We start from the raw sequence: 15,357 nt of genomic DNA, 5'->3' as shown, positions 1-15,357 counted from the left end.
TGTACCCATGACTGCTATCCTGTTATTAAGTTGCCAGGAGACAGGAAGAGTTTTATATATGGCATGGTTTTTATAAACTCATATTGACTATTTTTATTACTTTATCATTATCATCTTTGTATTGAAAAATTTATTATTTAAATGTTTTCCAAAATAGTGGGCTGAGAGTTGAGCTGACTGGATGGTTTAACTGGATACTCTGCTTACCAAGTTTGAAAATTCAGCTTGGAGCCTATCTGCATCTTTAAACTTTTAAAATTTTTAAGTAGGGCTTAAATCTCTCACAGGGCATGACTATGTGAGCACCGGAATGTCTGAAAATCCGCTGTTTTCTTATCTGATATCTGAGAATAGATTGCAGATGCATAAATTACGCACATAATCCCACTCTCTAAAATAAGCAGATTTTATGCTGCCTCTATCATATACTGGTGGTGACAGAGTAGAAGCAGTCAATAGGAACTGGTTGCAATTCCCCGCTTGTCTCTTTAGCATTAGCCCTCAGTTAGTTCATGCCAGCTAAGCTAGTCCATGCCAGCTGGCAGTGAATCTCAAGGAACCATCTGCTTCCTGGGAACAGCCAGAACACACCTAATTTTGGCAACTTTAGCTTAATATGCCACCTGACCCAAAAATCTCCACTAGAGATTCCCATTTTACCACAAGAATCCCAAACTAGGAATTGATGGCAAATTGGTTTTCCCTTTCTGCCTCAAAGGAAAAGAATGTGCCAGGAGCTTTTAAGACTTCCATCTCTTTAAATTATATTGTACCTCATTTTAATAGTTAGCCTATTAACAAAATACCTACAGATACTTCAAGTACATTCCTCTGCTACAGAACTTTGTGTAGTAATTTTTTGTAATGGACAAGAAAAGCTTGGTTTCTCCCTCAGCTGCTCAAGTCAAGATCCAGTTAGCAATTTCTTGTGCATGTTGTGCTGTGTTTTCATGCAGCAAAAATTTCAGTACTTTTTCAAATAGTATTTGTATAAAACAGTATGTAATGAATAATTATAAATTAATAACACTAAACGTTATATATGAAAATGCATGAACAAAGGCAGGGAATCGCCCTCATCCTTTGTCTTTTTTTCCATGTATTTGTTCACTCATTTGCTGACATACCATTTGGGTAGGTTATTGAGAATTAGCTGTGCAACTACCTTTCTATTTTCTAAAGAAAGGCCAACTTCAAGACTCTATAGAAAGTAATTTTCCTGTCAAAACCATATTTTCCATGTTTTTTCATTCCTAATCACTATATATTGCAGTTAAACTGTTTGTTAGTTCTGCTCATTTCTTTAAAGTGTAAAAGTCTATATTATTGCTCAATTTCCATTAGGTATAAATTATGTCTTTCTCATCACCCTTTCAATTTATTTTTTTTTAAAACAGATCATTTCTACTTCTTGGAAGGACAAAATGATGCTCTGCTGTGTGGCAATAGCTCAGATGCAGGGTAAGAAAATGGTCATCATTTTTCATTATGCATCAAGAAAAAATAATTAGCTACTTAGAATAGCTCAGGTGGTCAACTTTAGTATCAGCCGTACCATAGAGTTGCAAATTACCAATGTTTTGCAGTTGAAGCTATACCTAAATATAACCATATATGTGATTTGAGTTTACACAGGCACTTTCGTCAGCATCTTAGGCTAATTTTGTAAAGGTAACCACATGAATGCTATGTGCATAAATGTTGCTGCCAGCTTGCTGACAACTGTTTATCATCAGCCATGCTAGTTGACACTCTTCTCTTGTCCTGGTGGAGATGTGTTGATATGACAAATTGTGGGGAAGGGTAGATTACTTTTAGTTATATTAATAAAGCATTGAAATATCATTAGGAAATGGAGTTAAAAATTGAAAAACCAATAAGATATATATTTTTATCTTAGGTATGTAGAATAAAATTTTACTTGTTCATAATTTCATTAGCAACTGGTACTCCTGAACAATTTTGTGATTTACTATAGCATATCGTAATTTAGAGTAGTTGCTAAAAATAGCATTTCCTCTTCTTTTGTAGTCAATGTCCAGAAGGATATATATGTGTGAAAGCTGGTAGAAACCCCAACTATGGCTACACAAGTTTTGATACATTCAGTTGGGCATTCTTGTCACTGTTTCGATTGATGACTCAGGACTTTTGGGAGAATCTTTACCAGCTGGTGAGGACTTATTAAAATAAACAGCACCATCACCAATACCATTACTACATAGTACTTGCATAGTTATTTTCATTCACGTGTCCCTAAGGCCTTTGGGACAGAAATCATCTTTTATTTCATATATGTAATCTGTCTAAAACAATAGGGCCCTTGTTCATGGTTTAGGTTCCCATGTACTACTCAAATACATAATAAGAAATAGCTGCTCTTTTATGAAGGTGGTTAAGCATTATTGTTTCTTTTCACAAATGAGTAAATGAACTTAAGTTGTTAAAGCTTCTTACCCAAACATGCTGTAAATAGATGCTAGTTAAATTGATTTGCAGTCTAGTACAAACATGTTGTCTTTGAAAAGGTTACATCTTGTCCCTGAACTACACATATCCTTAACCTGAAGGACAGTGGTGCTGTACAGCATGATGTTTTGTATACTGTACTGTCTTTGTGGCATTGTAGTTTGGGACTGATGAGACAAGAAGGTAAGATTCTGGTTAGTGGCCCCACTACTGTTAGATTTAAAGGCTATGATATAGACGTATAGTAGGGGCAGCAACTGCTACTACAGGTTCTCATTGATAGAAGTTCTGAAGTATTCAAGCTACAGAATCTTATGTACCTTGACCATAGTAGACACAAAGCTTGGATTTTTTCACATGTAGCCAGGATATAATACTATTTGTATATGGAAAAAGTAACTAAATAATCTTGTGCTAAATCAAAGCAATCTTATAATGTATTTCTAGATTATAACACAGATGCTACCATATTACGCAACAGTATTTAAAAGTCTGCTAAAAATGTGTATTATCTCTTTTTCTCCAGACACTGCGTGCTGCCGGAAAAACATACATGATATTTTTTGTTTTGGTCATTTTCCTGGGTTCTTTCTACCTGATTAACTTGATCCTGGCTGTGGTTGCCATGGCCTATGAAGAACAGAATCAAGCAACCATGGAAGAAGCAGAGCAGAAAGAAGCAGAATTTCAGCAAATGCTGGAACAACTGAAGAAGCAACAGGAAGAAGCTCAGGTATCCCTGTAAAGTAAAATTCCTTCTTCCATTCATGATTGTGGTCAGATGCTTTATGTCCACATATGAGAATACTTTTACTCCCCTACTCCTAACAATGTATTACCTTCAGTCTTAGAAATTCCTTCTTTTTGCAAACATCTTTAATGTTTTCCATTGCACCGTTTCTGCTGGCTGAGTGAACCAGCACTAATAATTTGTGACAAAAATTATAACCAATAAGCTAAGATACTGGATTTTCAAATTGGAGATGGAAATCAACTTTTATACTGAGCACTTGAACAAGTTGCCCAGAGTGCTTGTGGAATCATCATCCTTGGAGATAATCAAAAGCTGTCTGGACATGGTCCTGGGCAACCTGCTTTAGGTGACTGTCCTGGTTTCAGCTGGGATAGAGTTAACTGTCTTCCTAGTAGCTGGTACGTGCACCAGCAGCGCCACCCTGGCTCGGCAGTTAAACCACGACAGTGACCCTGTCTGTGCTGGGGAGTTGGACATGATGACCCCCAGAGGCTCCTTTCCAACCTCAACCTTTCTGTGATTCTGTGAAATGGAGATGGAGACATAAGGAAAAAAAAACCCCAGGAAATCTGCTTATTTAAGTAACATAAGCAAAACTATTGTAGGTGCTGTGGGAAAAATAGTTTAATATTTTGCTCCAGCAACATTTGGCTTTTTCTACTCCTTCTGCAGCTCTCACAGCAGAAAGCCACAGTGTTCCAGTTTTCTTTAAAACTGGAAAAAGTGAAGAAACTGGACAAAATGCTTCTATGGTACAGACATCATGATTACATACTGCTTTGAAATTAATTTTCATTTTTTGAAGACTCTGAAATCTTTAATAGGATAATTGATAATGTCTGCTTGGCATGTGGCCACATAGAGCAGAAGTTGAACTATGTCGTCCATGTAAGCACATGACTAAAGTCAGCAGTAGGGGTCTTTTTTTTTGTTGTTTGGTTAGTAGGTATCTGCTGGGTTTTTTACCACAACTTGTAAATAAATGTTAATCAAATGCTCCACAAATGTTTGAAACTTCAAACAGCAACAGGTCTCTAATAGCCTGCAGTTTAACTCAAATCTCTGACTATGATTTGCAAAACTGGGATAAACAATGTTACACCAGATCTTTAATAGACTAGAGAGTATTCAAAATCCAGCAAAATGGTGTAAGGAAGTGTTGCTTCCTCTTAACAGGGATTTTTCCTATTGTTTGAGCCTTGATTCCTTACTTTTACACAGTATTTCAGGTGAAAAATTCATTGCAACATATTGCTCCGATCTAAACCAGATGCTCGTTAACTTGGTTCTCTGACAGCACAGTTCTCCCTTGGGCTGCTCTAACTCCTGGTTTACGGAGCAGTGGCAAATTATGGTTCCTGTAGTATTTCACAAATTATACTTCTTATGATATGCTGGGTTCAGTGAAGTGGGATCATTGCTTTTATTTCAGAATCATTATTTTTTTAGGAATGGCAATAAATTTAAAATAGCGAGTGGTGTGTGTTTGTATAAATGTTGTAAATTGCATATGTGCTTGTATGTATAGGCGGCAGCAGCAGCTGCAGCAGCTGACTCAAGAGATTATAGTGGAGTAGGTGGAATAGGAGGATTCTCCGAAAGTTCTTCTGAGGCATCAAAACTGAGCTCAAAAAGTGCTAAAGAGAGGAGGAATAGAAGAAAGAAAAAAAAGCAAAAAGAACAATCTGAAGGCGAGGAGAAGGATGGGGAAGAATTTCACAAATCTGAATCAGAGGACAGCATCAAAAGGAAAGGTTTCCGATTTTCCATTGAGGGGAATAGACTGACATATGAAAAAAGATTCTCTTCCCCACACCAGGTACCATAGTATTATTACCTCTTAAACACTTCTGTTGTCTACTCATCATATGAACAAAACCCTGTAAAGTAGTTTGGTCAATTTTTGCAAAAGATACCACAGATTCTTTAATATCTTAAATCAAAGTATCACCAGGTTAATACTTGCAGCCAAAGATGAAACTGTAAGAATTTGAGAGATTTTTGTTTTATTCTGAATTTATGTGTGAAAAATCAAAATAATGTGTATTACTTAAAAATGAGTTGTATTTCAAGTTTCTTAATGAAAATGGACCTATCTCCCTATCAAGATGGATATATTCAGCATGATCAGTGGCTTCAAAATTTGGTGCACACATACAAAGGAATTTCGTGTTTTAAATGAGAAAGGTACTAAATCTGGGATGCAAAAAAACCAGTAGAAAATGCATAAATGCTCATGTGAAATTTGACAAATTAATTGATGTGAGACCATTGATTGTGTTATCTTAAAGAAGGTGGAAATATGTGTGGCAATGTGTCCTTGCATGTGTTCTCTTACATTGAAACACCAGTGACTCAGAGTGCCATCTGCATCTCCCATCCAGACATTTATTTCATTTGATAGTTTTGTTATCTCTTCTACAGTTTTCAGAGTTCCTCTTCATTTGCCCAGCTCCAACTCTCCCCTCAACACTTCCAGTCCAGATGTCACATCCATTCTGTCCTTTTTCTGCCCCTTTGTGTGCCTCAATATGCTTCTTCCTTTTATCCCCACCTTCTTGATTCTCCCTGGTCTTTATGACTTGCTTTCTCCCTCTTTTTAGTCACTATTACTAAACTCATTCCTTCCTTTTTAATCCTCTTCTATTACTGTCTCTGGAAAGCCTGTTTCATCCCTAAATAGATCATGAACATTCATGTTCTCTTCATGTATCACTTTCTCCATCTCCCATTCTCAAAGAAGCTCAGACCTCTTCATCCAGTATTTTCTTATTAAGGATTGTCCTCCTTAGATCAGACTGTGGTGCGAATATAGTGTTTCTAGCTTCCTATTTCTGCCAAGTTAACTCCTCCCTCCACATACCTCCTAACGTACTTCCCTTTTTAATAGTACTCCATCCAGCCCCCCACCCCCGCCACCCCAGTCTGCCACCGGTTTATGTTGTTAACTGTCTAACTAATCTCTGTAAGACTTCATTGCTGAATTTAGTTAGTTCATGGTTCGTTCTGTTCCTTATACAAATTTTCACACCTATATCCATTGACTTCAACTTCATGTTGAAGACCCATCTGATCCCTTAGCTGCATATTCTTGCTTGTGTCTTCATTCAAACTGCACCCTTATTCAACTGCAGCTCCTTTCATCCATCTTGTAAGCAATGAAGCATGCCTCATACAACTTGCTCCTCTTACCTTTCCATCTCCAAGTTCATTTACAGCTGTTTACTATGACAGTTTAGCAATCCCCTCCCCTCTGGTTTTCTAGCCCTAGTTCCTTTTCACTCTGGGTTCTAGCCACTAAACAGAACTTCTACTCACCAGTTTTTAATAACCTTTTCCTAGATGAAACTCAAGTTTTTATCTCATCTTTGACATTTTCCTTGACATTTCACTTGCCTTCAATGTAACTGACCATAATGTTCTTCCTGAAAACTTATTCTTCCTAACATTCATGATTTCATCTTCTCTCAATTCTCTTGGTTTAGTTGTGCTTTAGAAGATCCTTTTACCTCTTTGGCAGTTTTCTAAGGGATTTCCACAAGGCCTTTTGCAACCTCCCTTCTCTCTCTCTTTTTCTTTTTTTAAACTCTACTCTGGACCCACAACTGTGAATCATTTTTAACCTAGACCTCTTTCTATGTCCCAATTACTGCTGTATTCATCAAGAATGTTGTTGCAAAGAGCACTAACCTATCTCATTGCTTTTACCTAATCTGCTAGTAAATATATCTACCTAAAGATATTTTTTAAATATCATAAAACATACTGTGCCTAAAGTTCCTCCCAACCCACCTTGTGTAATTACAGTAAACAAGTCAAGTCACAGCTTTGACTGACCCATGCCAGCATCCATAACCTCCTGTTAAATTTTCAAACTAGTTTCTTTGAGCTCTTTCCGGTACGCTGCCCCTCATGCTTGGAAGAAGCTCCCATGAGTTTCCACAGAACACTTCATTGCTTTCCTCAAATCCCTGTTTAAAACTCTCTTTTACCATGCTGCCTACAGAAAGCTTGACAGGGAAGTGACTTCAGGTGAGCTAAGACCACTGTTTATCATACCCATCAATTTTACCTCCTTGTATTCCCTATCTTTTTGTATCCATCTGTTGTGTTACACTTAGATGATAAGTTCTTTGCAGAGTGCCTTTTTGTTCTGCATTTTGCAGTACCTAGAACAATGGGGCTCAGGTCCATAAAGATAAGTTGCAGAAGAGAAACAAAGATACCTCTTTGTTATATATCGTCTCTGCTGTTCATAGAGGTCTTGGGTAAAATCAGGTGCTAATGCTAATCAATCAAGTCAAGAGAATCACTGATATGAATTAAAGTTAAGAACATGTATAATTATTTGCAAGATTAGAGCATTTTTTTTACTCTGATCCTGAAAAGATCCTCCCATAGCAGAACGTTTACCCACATGAGTAAACTGATGAAGATTAGTGAGACTGTTCATACAAAAATACAGGCATATCTTTGCATACTCAGGATAGCTAAGACTTTCAAGAAATAAAAACCTTATTGCGGCCTACTTGACTAGTATCTGAAAAAATATGTATGTTTTTTAAACTAGGCAGTATTTAGGAGCTACCTGTGTGTGCAGACTGAGTCATGGGAAATTTGCCTAAAATTTTATCTACTCAGCATGTCAGACTAATGCCAACCTGGGCTAAATAGTGTCTGGATGGGCTTACTCAGTTTATGAACTGTTGGTAATAAAACAGGCAGAATGGCAGAGGTAACAATTCTGTCAAGCAATTTCTTTTACTGTAATTAAACCATTTGATTTCATATATCCAAAGTAGTAAAATAACTAGTCTTTGTCTGTCACTTATGTGCTCTTTGTTTACTACCCAAAAGGGAGTGTATTAGGGGGGCTGTACCAGTTCATTTCTTTGTAGATGACCTTACCCTTTAAGACATATTAACACTGTGTTTTTTTCCTCTGTATGAAAACTTTATATTTAAAAGGATTTTCATCTGATAATCATTGTTTTTATTTGCCTACAGTCTTTGCTGAGCATTCGCGGCTCCCTGTTTTCCCCAAGGCGCAATAGCAGAACAAGCCTTTTCAGCTTCAGAGGTCGAGCAAAGGATGTAGGATCAGAAAATGACTTTGCTGATGATGAGCACAGCACTTTTGAAGACAATGAGAGCAGAAGAGATTCTCTCTTTGTTCCTCATAGACACGGTGAACGGCGCAACAGTAACATTAGTCAGGCCAGTAGGTCATCCAGGACAGTACCTCCACTTCCAGCAAATGGGAAGATGCACAGCACTGTGGATTGCAATGGAGTAGTTTCTTTAGTCGGTGGGCCGCCAGCTCTGACGTCACCTACTGGACAGCTTCTGCCAGAGGTGATGATTGATAAAGCAGCCACTGCTAGCAATGTAAGGAAGTCTGCAATAGCTCAGGCATGATGTCCTCTCCCTGTATGATCAGCCCTGTTTCTACAAAATTTAGTCACTTGGGAATGATTCCCTTTCTGGTCATGCTGTGAAAGCTCCTTTCATATATTCCAGTTATAAGCTACAGTAGAAACTGAAATTGTCTAGCTCTCATTAACTAAACTTGTGAAAATATATACTAATTTACTGGGAATTAATAGAATAGCATAGTAAACCATTGAATAAATGTAGTATGTGTAGTCTTACACCCATTGATTCATTATGCTAACTGAAGACTTAACTGGAAGGTTCTGTATTCATGTATCAGACAGGATATCAAAAGGAAAAAAAAATTACTTAATGAAATATATTAAATGAGTATTTAACTTCCTGCTGACCATATATGAAACTTGTGATGTAACACTGATTGTGCAACTTACATGGGTTGTGATAGTGTTCCTGTAACATAGTTAATTTTTCTAGGGTTTTTTTTTGGAGATGTCAACATTATTAAGTATTTTTCTTTTATTTTGTTTGAAAATGTGTGCTAGGAAATTGATAATTTATTCTAAATTAAGAGTTCTCTTAAGAAAATACTCTTTGTGCTTTTACTGCTAGGTGTGTGGGCTGTGCATTTTCATGTTTAGAAAAAGACTTCACTCACTACCTAATTAGAAAGATATTTACAGCAGAGCTCATTGACAAGCATTGTGGAACTTTTTATAGTCTAAAAACTGTTTATAGTCTAAAATCTGTTTTAATGTCTCAGCCCTGTTTCAGCAAAATACTTAAAAACATTCTTTAAGCACAAGAGCAATCCTACTGATGTATTTGACTATTTGCTGTATACAAAGTTAGGCATATATTAGTCTATTGCAAAACCATGACATAAATGGAGCATGGTACAGGACAGCAGAGTGTTTTAAACCATTATACTTCTGTAATAATTTACAGTGTTATTCTTATTAAATGAACAATCAATAGGCTATTTCATCAGTGTTTTATTTTCAGGGCACTACTACAGAAACGGACTTAAGAAAGAGACGGTCTAGTTCTTACCATGTTCCTATGGACTACCTAACAGATCCTAGTGCAAGGCAAAGAGCAATGAGTATAGCCAGCATGCTTACAAACACAATGGAAGGTACGTAACACAGAATTTTTGTATGGCAATGCCATAAAGTGCTATTAAATGTATGATACATTAAGTAGTAGTGGAGTTTTAAGGCAGCTATTTCAGCCTAAAGGGTACAGGCAAGATGAGATTTGTAAATAGAGGTAGTATTTTTTTTAAAAGATGGAATGATATATTTGGAAAAGCAGTCAAGCTTTCAATATACTCATAGGTTTGAGGTGGAAGCAGCAAACTTCCAAGTTAAATGCAAGCAGAAAGCAATTGATCAATGCAGTATTTCTCTAGAGAAGTTATGTTTTGGGGTAAAAGCTCTTTTTACATTACTGTAATGGCTATGCTTCTTGCAGTAGAACAGTCTGCTTCTAACAATTCAACAGACATGCTGTTTCACAAAGGAAGGATCACGTTGTTCTTTCTGTCAGGCTAAATACAATGAATCTGAATCATGGAATTAAGCAACTACTTGTAAGAAAGGGCAAAACATTACTTTGAGGCTTAAATGACTATGCCCAAAATAGCAAATAGGAAGGTAATAATGAGCAGTTTTGCACATGTGGACCATAATACTGTCTAAATAGTTGTCTGACTTCAGATTTGTTCTAAATGTTTATCTTTCATGAGGAAACTTTTAAATATTTTATTCATTCTATGTATAGAATCACAGAATGGTTTGGGTTGGAAGGGACCTTAAAGATCATCTAGTTCCAACCCCGCTGCCATAAGCAGGGACACCTTCCACTAGACCAGGTTGCTCAAAGCCCCATCCAACCTGGCCTTGAACAGTTCCAGGGATGGGACATCCACCACCTCTCTGGGCAACCTGTTCCAGTTCCTCACCACTCTCACAGTAAAGAACTTCTTCCTTACATCCAATCTAAATCTACCCTCTTTCAGTTTAAAGCCATTACCCCTTGTCCTATCACTACATGCCCTTGTAAAAAGTCCTTCTCCAGCTTTCCTGTAGGCCCCCTTTAAGTACTGGAAGGCTGCTATAAGGTCTCCCTGGAGTCTTTTCTTCTCTAGGCTAAACAATCCCAACTCTTTCAGCCTGTCTTCATAGGAGAGGTGCTCCAGACCCTGATAATTTTCATGGCCCTCCTCTGGACTCATTCCAACAAGTCCATGTCTTTCTTATGCTGGGGCCACAGAGCTGAACACAGTACTCCAGGTGGAATTGTATGAGCGTGGAGTAGAGGTGGAGAATCACCTCCCTCAACCTGCTGGCCACAATTCTTTTGATGCAGCTGAGGATGAGATTGGGTTTCTGGGCTGCAAGCACACATTGCTTGGTCATACTCAGTTTTTCATCCACCAATAGCCCCAAGTCATTTTCCGCAGGGCTGCTCTCAGTCCACTCATTCCCCAGCCTGTATGCCAGATTTCTAAGACAAATGCCTATTTTGCATCCTATGTAGCATTTGATTGTGAATGGTTATTTTATCTATTGAACATTTAGCATTCTTTTTACATCAAATTTGAAACATAGTGGGACAGACTATTTTTAATTGTAATTTCTTTTTACTGACAGTAGCCTTGGTTTCAAAAGGTCTACATATCAACACAGTTTATCAACAGTACCTTGGAAAACAGCATTTAGGCCTCAAGGAAATACCCAGGTGATACTGGAATAGAGAAACATGTTTAAAATGTTATTTTCATTTTTCTCTCCAGAACTGGAAGAATCCAGACAGAAATGCCCACCATGCTGGTATAAATTTGCTAACACTTGCTTGATTTGGGACTGCTGTACTCCCTGGCTGAAAGTCAAACATATTGTAAATTTGATTGTGATGGACCCATTTGTTGATCTGGCCATTACTATCTGCATTGTCCTAAACACCTTGTTCATGGCCATGGAGCACTATCCAATGACAGAACAGTTTAGTGGTGTCCTTTCAGTAGGAAACCTTGTAAGTCTTTCATGATGTGCCGTGTATGTGAAATGCATTTTTCTTAAATAATTCTCTTGTGACCTATGTACATCTGTTTAAAAGAAAATGTTGGCTAGATACTTATAGGCTTGGGATGGTTGAATTTAAATTTAAGCTTTAGTGAATCCCTCTTTGTTGACATTTGTGGATTTCGCCACTCTTGCTTTATGGAGCAAAAGATAGTAAGATTTATTGAGTCAATATGCATTTTGATTTTTAAAACCTTCAGCTTCTGTCATTGAAGCTGGTTAAAGGAATTTATCTAATATTCTTTCTTGGGTGGATACTTACAAATCATAAGAACTTTCAGTTCCATTCCCATACCTGTTCTGCTCCTCACTAGCACCTTCTGAGGTCCTGTGTGTTCAGGGTATTATAGAGGGGAAAGTCCCAGTAAGCATGGCAGATTTACTGCAACTCCACAGGAAACAGTGAAATGGCATGACAGTGCCTTCCGCAGGTTATCCTGAAGAAGAATAGATCTGCTCAACTTTCAGTACAACTTTTTTCTTAATAAGATAATTGTCCCTCTCATAAACTTATCTTTATCCCTAGAAGCAAAGAGATGTCCCAAGGGCAAAGATGAGATCTAGGAGGCAAAACTGAGCATTAAAATCAGAAGAGATTCTGTGTATTGGTATTTATACATGCATATTAGCAGGCTAGATAAAAAAACATATTTTTCCCATTTACCTCTTTTTCTTTGGAAACCAAACATTGTGATGCATATGTAAGCATCAAATCTGAATTTAATTCCTAACCCCAATGTATGGCAATATAGAGAAGCTATTCAGATTTATCATGGATTGCTTGCTGAAGATATAACTTACCAAAAGTTGATACCACTAGTTTTTTTAATATTTTCTCATTAAACTGGAGTAAGAAACTGTATTTTCCTTGCAGGTGTTTACTGGAATTTTCACAGCAGAAATGTTTCTCAAGATAATTGCCATGGATCCTTATTATTATTTCCAGGAGGGCTGGAATATTTTTGATGGTTTTATTGTGAGTCTTAGTTTAATGGAGCTTGGCCTTGCAAATGTAGAAGGATTATCTGTCCTTCGATCATTCCGATTGGTAAATATACTAAATAAAATATGCTTCTATGTTATATTTTTATATTTGTGCATATATGTTGTGCATTATTTGTTTGTGCATTATATATTTATCTAAGACAGAAGATCTTTTCATAAGAACTTACAAAATACTAAATTGCATACTCACTAGATGGCATGTATCTATTATGTTGTTTGTTTTACATATTATCTTAGTAACATCTATTTCTTCTTCAAGACATTGTCAACATCAATACTGTTCTTGCAGTGAGTGTGCTTTAAGGGTTAACTTCATCAATACCAGTATCACTTAGAGTCCTTTTCTCCCTAGATGAGGGAATAAAGAAAGCAAGAGCCACAGGCCCTTACTGCCTGTGACTGAAGATTAGTAAATTGCTTAGTAAATAACAGATTAGTTAGTAAAAGTTTATTGACAGTTTTAGCTGATAGACTTCCATTACCAGTTGGCTTACATGGTTAGTTTTAGGAGAGAGTAGTGTTAAGATTTTTCTTTGGATAGGGATTTTTCATCACTACCAGCCTTCTCCTTACCATCCTCTGCAAAGGTCCATCCACTAACAGCTTTTCTGTTCAGAAGTCACTACAGTATCTCTGTCTGTTATTAGATATCTCTGTCTTGAATAGGAACTTGAAAAACCTTGGTCTTGCTGAAGACCAGGCTAGCATGCAAGTTGATGTTCAAATCCTCTTCTGAAAAGACCTACACAGTAAGAGTCATGAAGCTAGAGTTCGTAGTCACGAAGCTCAACTTTTGCCTTAAATAAAGCAAAAATATCTCATTTTAAATAACAATTAAATAAACACCCTTTAAAAAAAGAGGGGTTTTAAATTCATTCATTTGCTGGTTCTCTGTGTAGCATTACATTGCATTTTGCCTAAAGTCTAGTATCTGTCTGGATTGACTTCTCCCTCTGTTATATAATTCTGTTTTTAACTTCGCATCTATATATTTTATTTCTGTCTCATCCTATGAAATAATATTTAGATTTAGATTCCTTTTAGTATTCTCCTCTTTCAGTTGTCTGAACACTTGCTGTATCTGTCCAAATAATTTCATTTTTGCCTGTTTCAAGTTGTACTTTAATATAACACTTTCCTTTGTTTTTCTCAATGTTGTATGACAAACTTTCTAAGACATATTATGCTTATTTTAAATGACAGAAAAGATATTGTTAAAGATACTTGCGACTAATTTGTATGCCTGTCATTAAAAACTCTAGCTTGTTTCTCTTTCTAGGAAAACCATTTCTTCCATCTCTCTGCCAGATAAGATGAAAGATCTGGAAGTGTCTATACACTCACAATCCTGTTAAACTGATCACATTTCATATGTGCTGGTTTGTTTTTAGTAATATTCTCTTAGAGTTAACTAAAGGAGAAAGACTGTTTTGTTCAACTTGTCCAACAAGTAGCACTTGTTTATAGATATCTGAAGTCACCAAAAGAGTCAAAGTCTGAATTGAAGACTTTGTGATAATTGCAGTGTAATTCAAATGAGCATAGATACAGTATTTTTGATTTGTTATGACTTGCATCAGGACTTAAGACTGCTGATGTCTAATATTGTACAAAGACCTGGAAACATAAATTTTGTAACTAAAGTTTCTAAAGGTTACATGAGACATGATTTAGACACAGGGTAACTGAAATATGAAATGTATAGCAGTAATTTCATTGCAATTAGTAACATGAATAACTGTATACTATTCTTCTGTTTTGCAGCTTCGAGTTTTCAAATTGGCAAAATCTTGGCCAACTCTAAACATGCTGATTAAGATTATTGGCAACTCAGTGGGAGCTTTGGGAAATCTGACCCTGGTGCTGGCCATCATTGTGTTCATTTTCGCTGTGGTTGGGATGCAGCTGTTTGGCAAAAGCTACAAGGAATGTGTCTGCAAGATCTCTAGTGACTGTGAACTTCCACGTTGGCACATGCATGACTTTTTCCACTCTTTCTTGATTGTATTCCGAGTGCTGTGTGGAGAATGGATAGAAACGATGTGGGACTGCATGGAGGTTGCAGGCCAAACTATGTGCCTTACGGTCTTCATGATGGTCATGGTGATTGGAAACCTAGTGGTATGTAATCAGTGGAGATTTTTTAAAACTATTAGAAGATATTTCCTATTTTTCATGATTTAGAAATCAGAGATGAAGACTGGAGGACTCTAGGAGGTCATGTAATTCATTTGCCCTTTCTTTAAATCAGGTTCAAATATACCTTGATCATTTATGAAAAATGTTTGTCTATGTTTTCTTTTAAATCTTCAGTAAGTTTATAACCTCTTTGGTAAGATCAGTGCTGAATTATGCTTATAGTTATAAATGCCTTTTAAAAAACCATCTAACTTAAATTGCCTTTTACAGCCAGTTAAACTGACTGGTCTTGATAGTGATGGAAAACAGTTGGTCTTTGTGACAACGTTTAAAATACTTAAAGCCTTACTGTTTCCACTTTCAGTCTTTTCTTTCTGAAACAAAATAAGCTTAGTTGTTCAATTTTTTCTCATAGGTGATGATTTCTAAACTGCTTATCCCTTCTGCTACTGGCCTCTGAATTCTTGCCAAGCAGCATTTTGGATAGACACACAAGTACCAAATAATGTT

General features: G+C 36.7%; 1 protein-coding gene across 1 annotated transcript in view; it reads left to right on the top strand.

Annotated features, from left to right (window-relative positions):
- Positions 1-15,357, top strand: part of SCN2A (sodium channel, voltage-gated, type II, alpha subunit) — a 79,173-nt gene that overhangs the window by 33,376 nt on the left and 30,440 nt on the right. Inside the window, exons 8-16 of the mRNA XM_010567438.1 lie at positions 1,398-1,461; positions 2,032-2,173; positions 2,996-3,202; positions 4,752-5,042; positions 8,231-8,611; positions 9,620-9,752; positions 11,415-11,653; positions 12,578-12,751; positions 14,473-14,829. Of these exons, the coding sequence (XP_010565740.1) occupies positions 1,398-1,461; positions 2,032-2,173; positions 2,996-3,202; positions 4,752-5,042; positions 8,231-8,611; positions 9,620-9,752; positions 11,415-11,653; positions 12,578-12,751; positions 14,473-14,829 (1,988 nt within the window). The remainder of the gene's footprint in view (positions 1-1,397; positions 1,462-2,031; positions 2,174-2,995; positions 3,203-4,751; positions 5,043-8,230; positions 8,612-9,619; positions 9,753-11,414; positions 11,654-12,577; positions 12,752-14,472; positions 14,830-15,357) is intronic.

Source organism: Haliaeetus leucocephalus, unplaced genomic scaffold (assembly GCF_000737465.1).
Source record: "Haliaeetus leucocephalus isolate CR32 unplaced genomic scaffold, Haliaeetus_leucocephalus-4.0 Scaffold1, whole genome shotgun sequence".
NCBI lineage: Eukaryota > Metazoa > Chordata > Aves > Accipitriformes > Accipitridae > Haliaeetus > Haliaeetus leucocephalus.
This window is presented reverse-complemented; position numbering and strand designations above follow the sequence as displayed.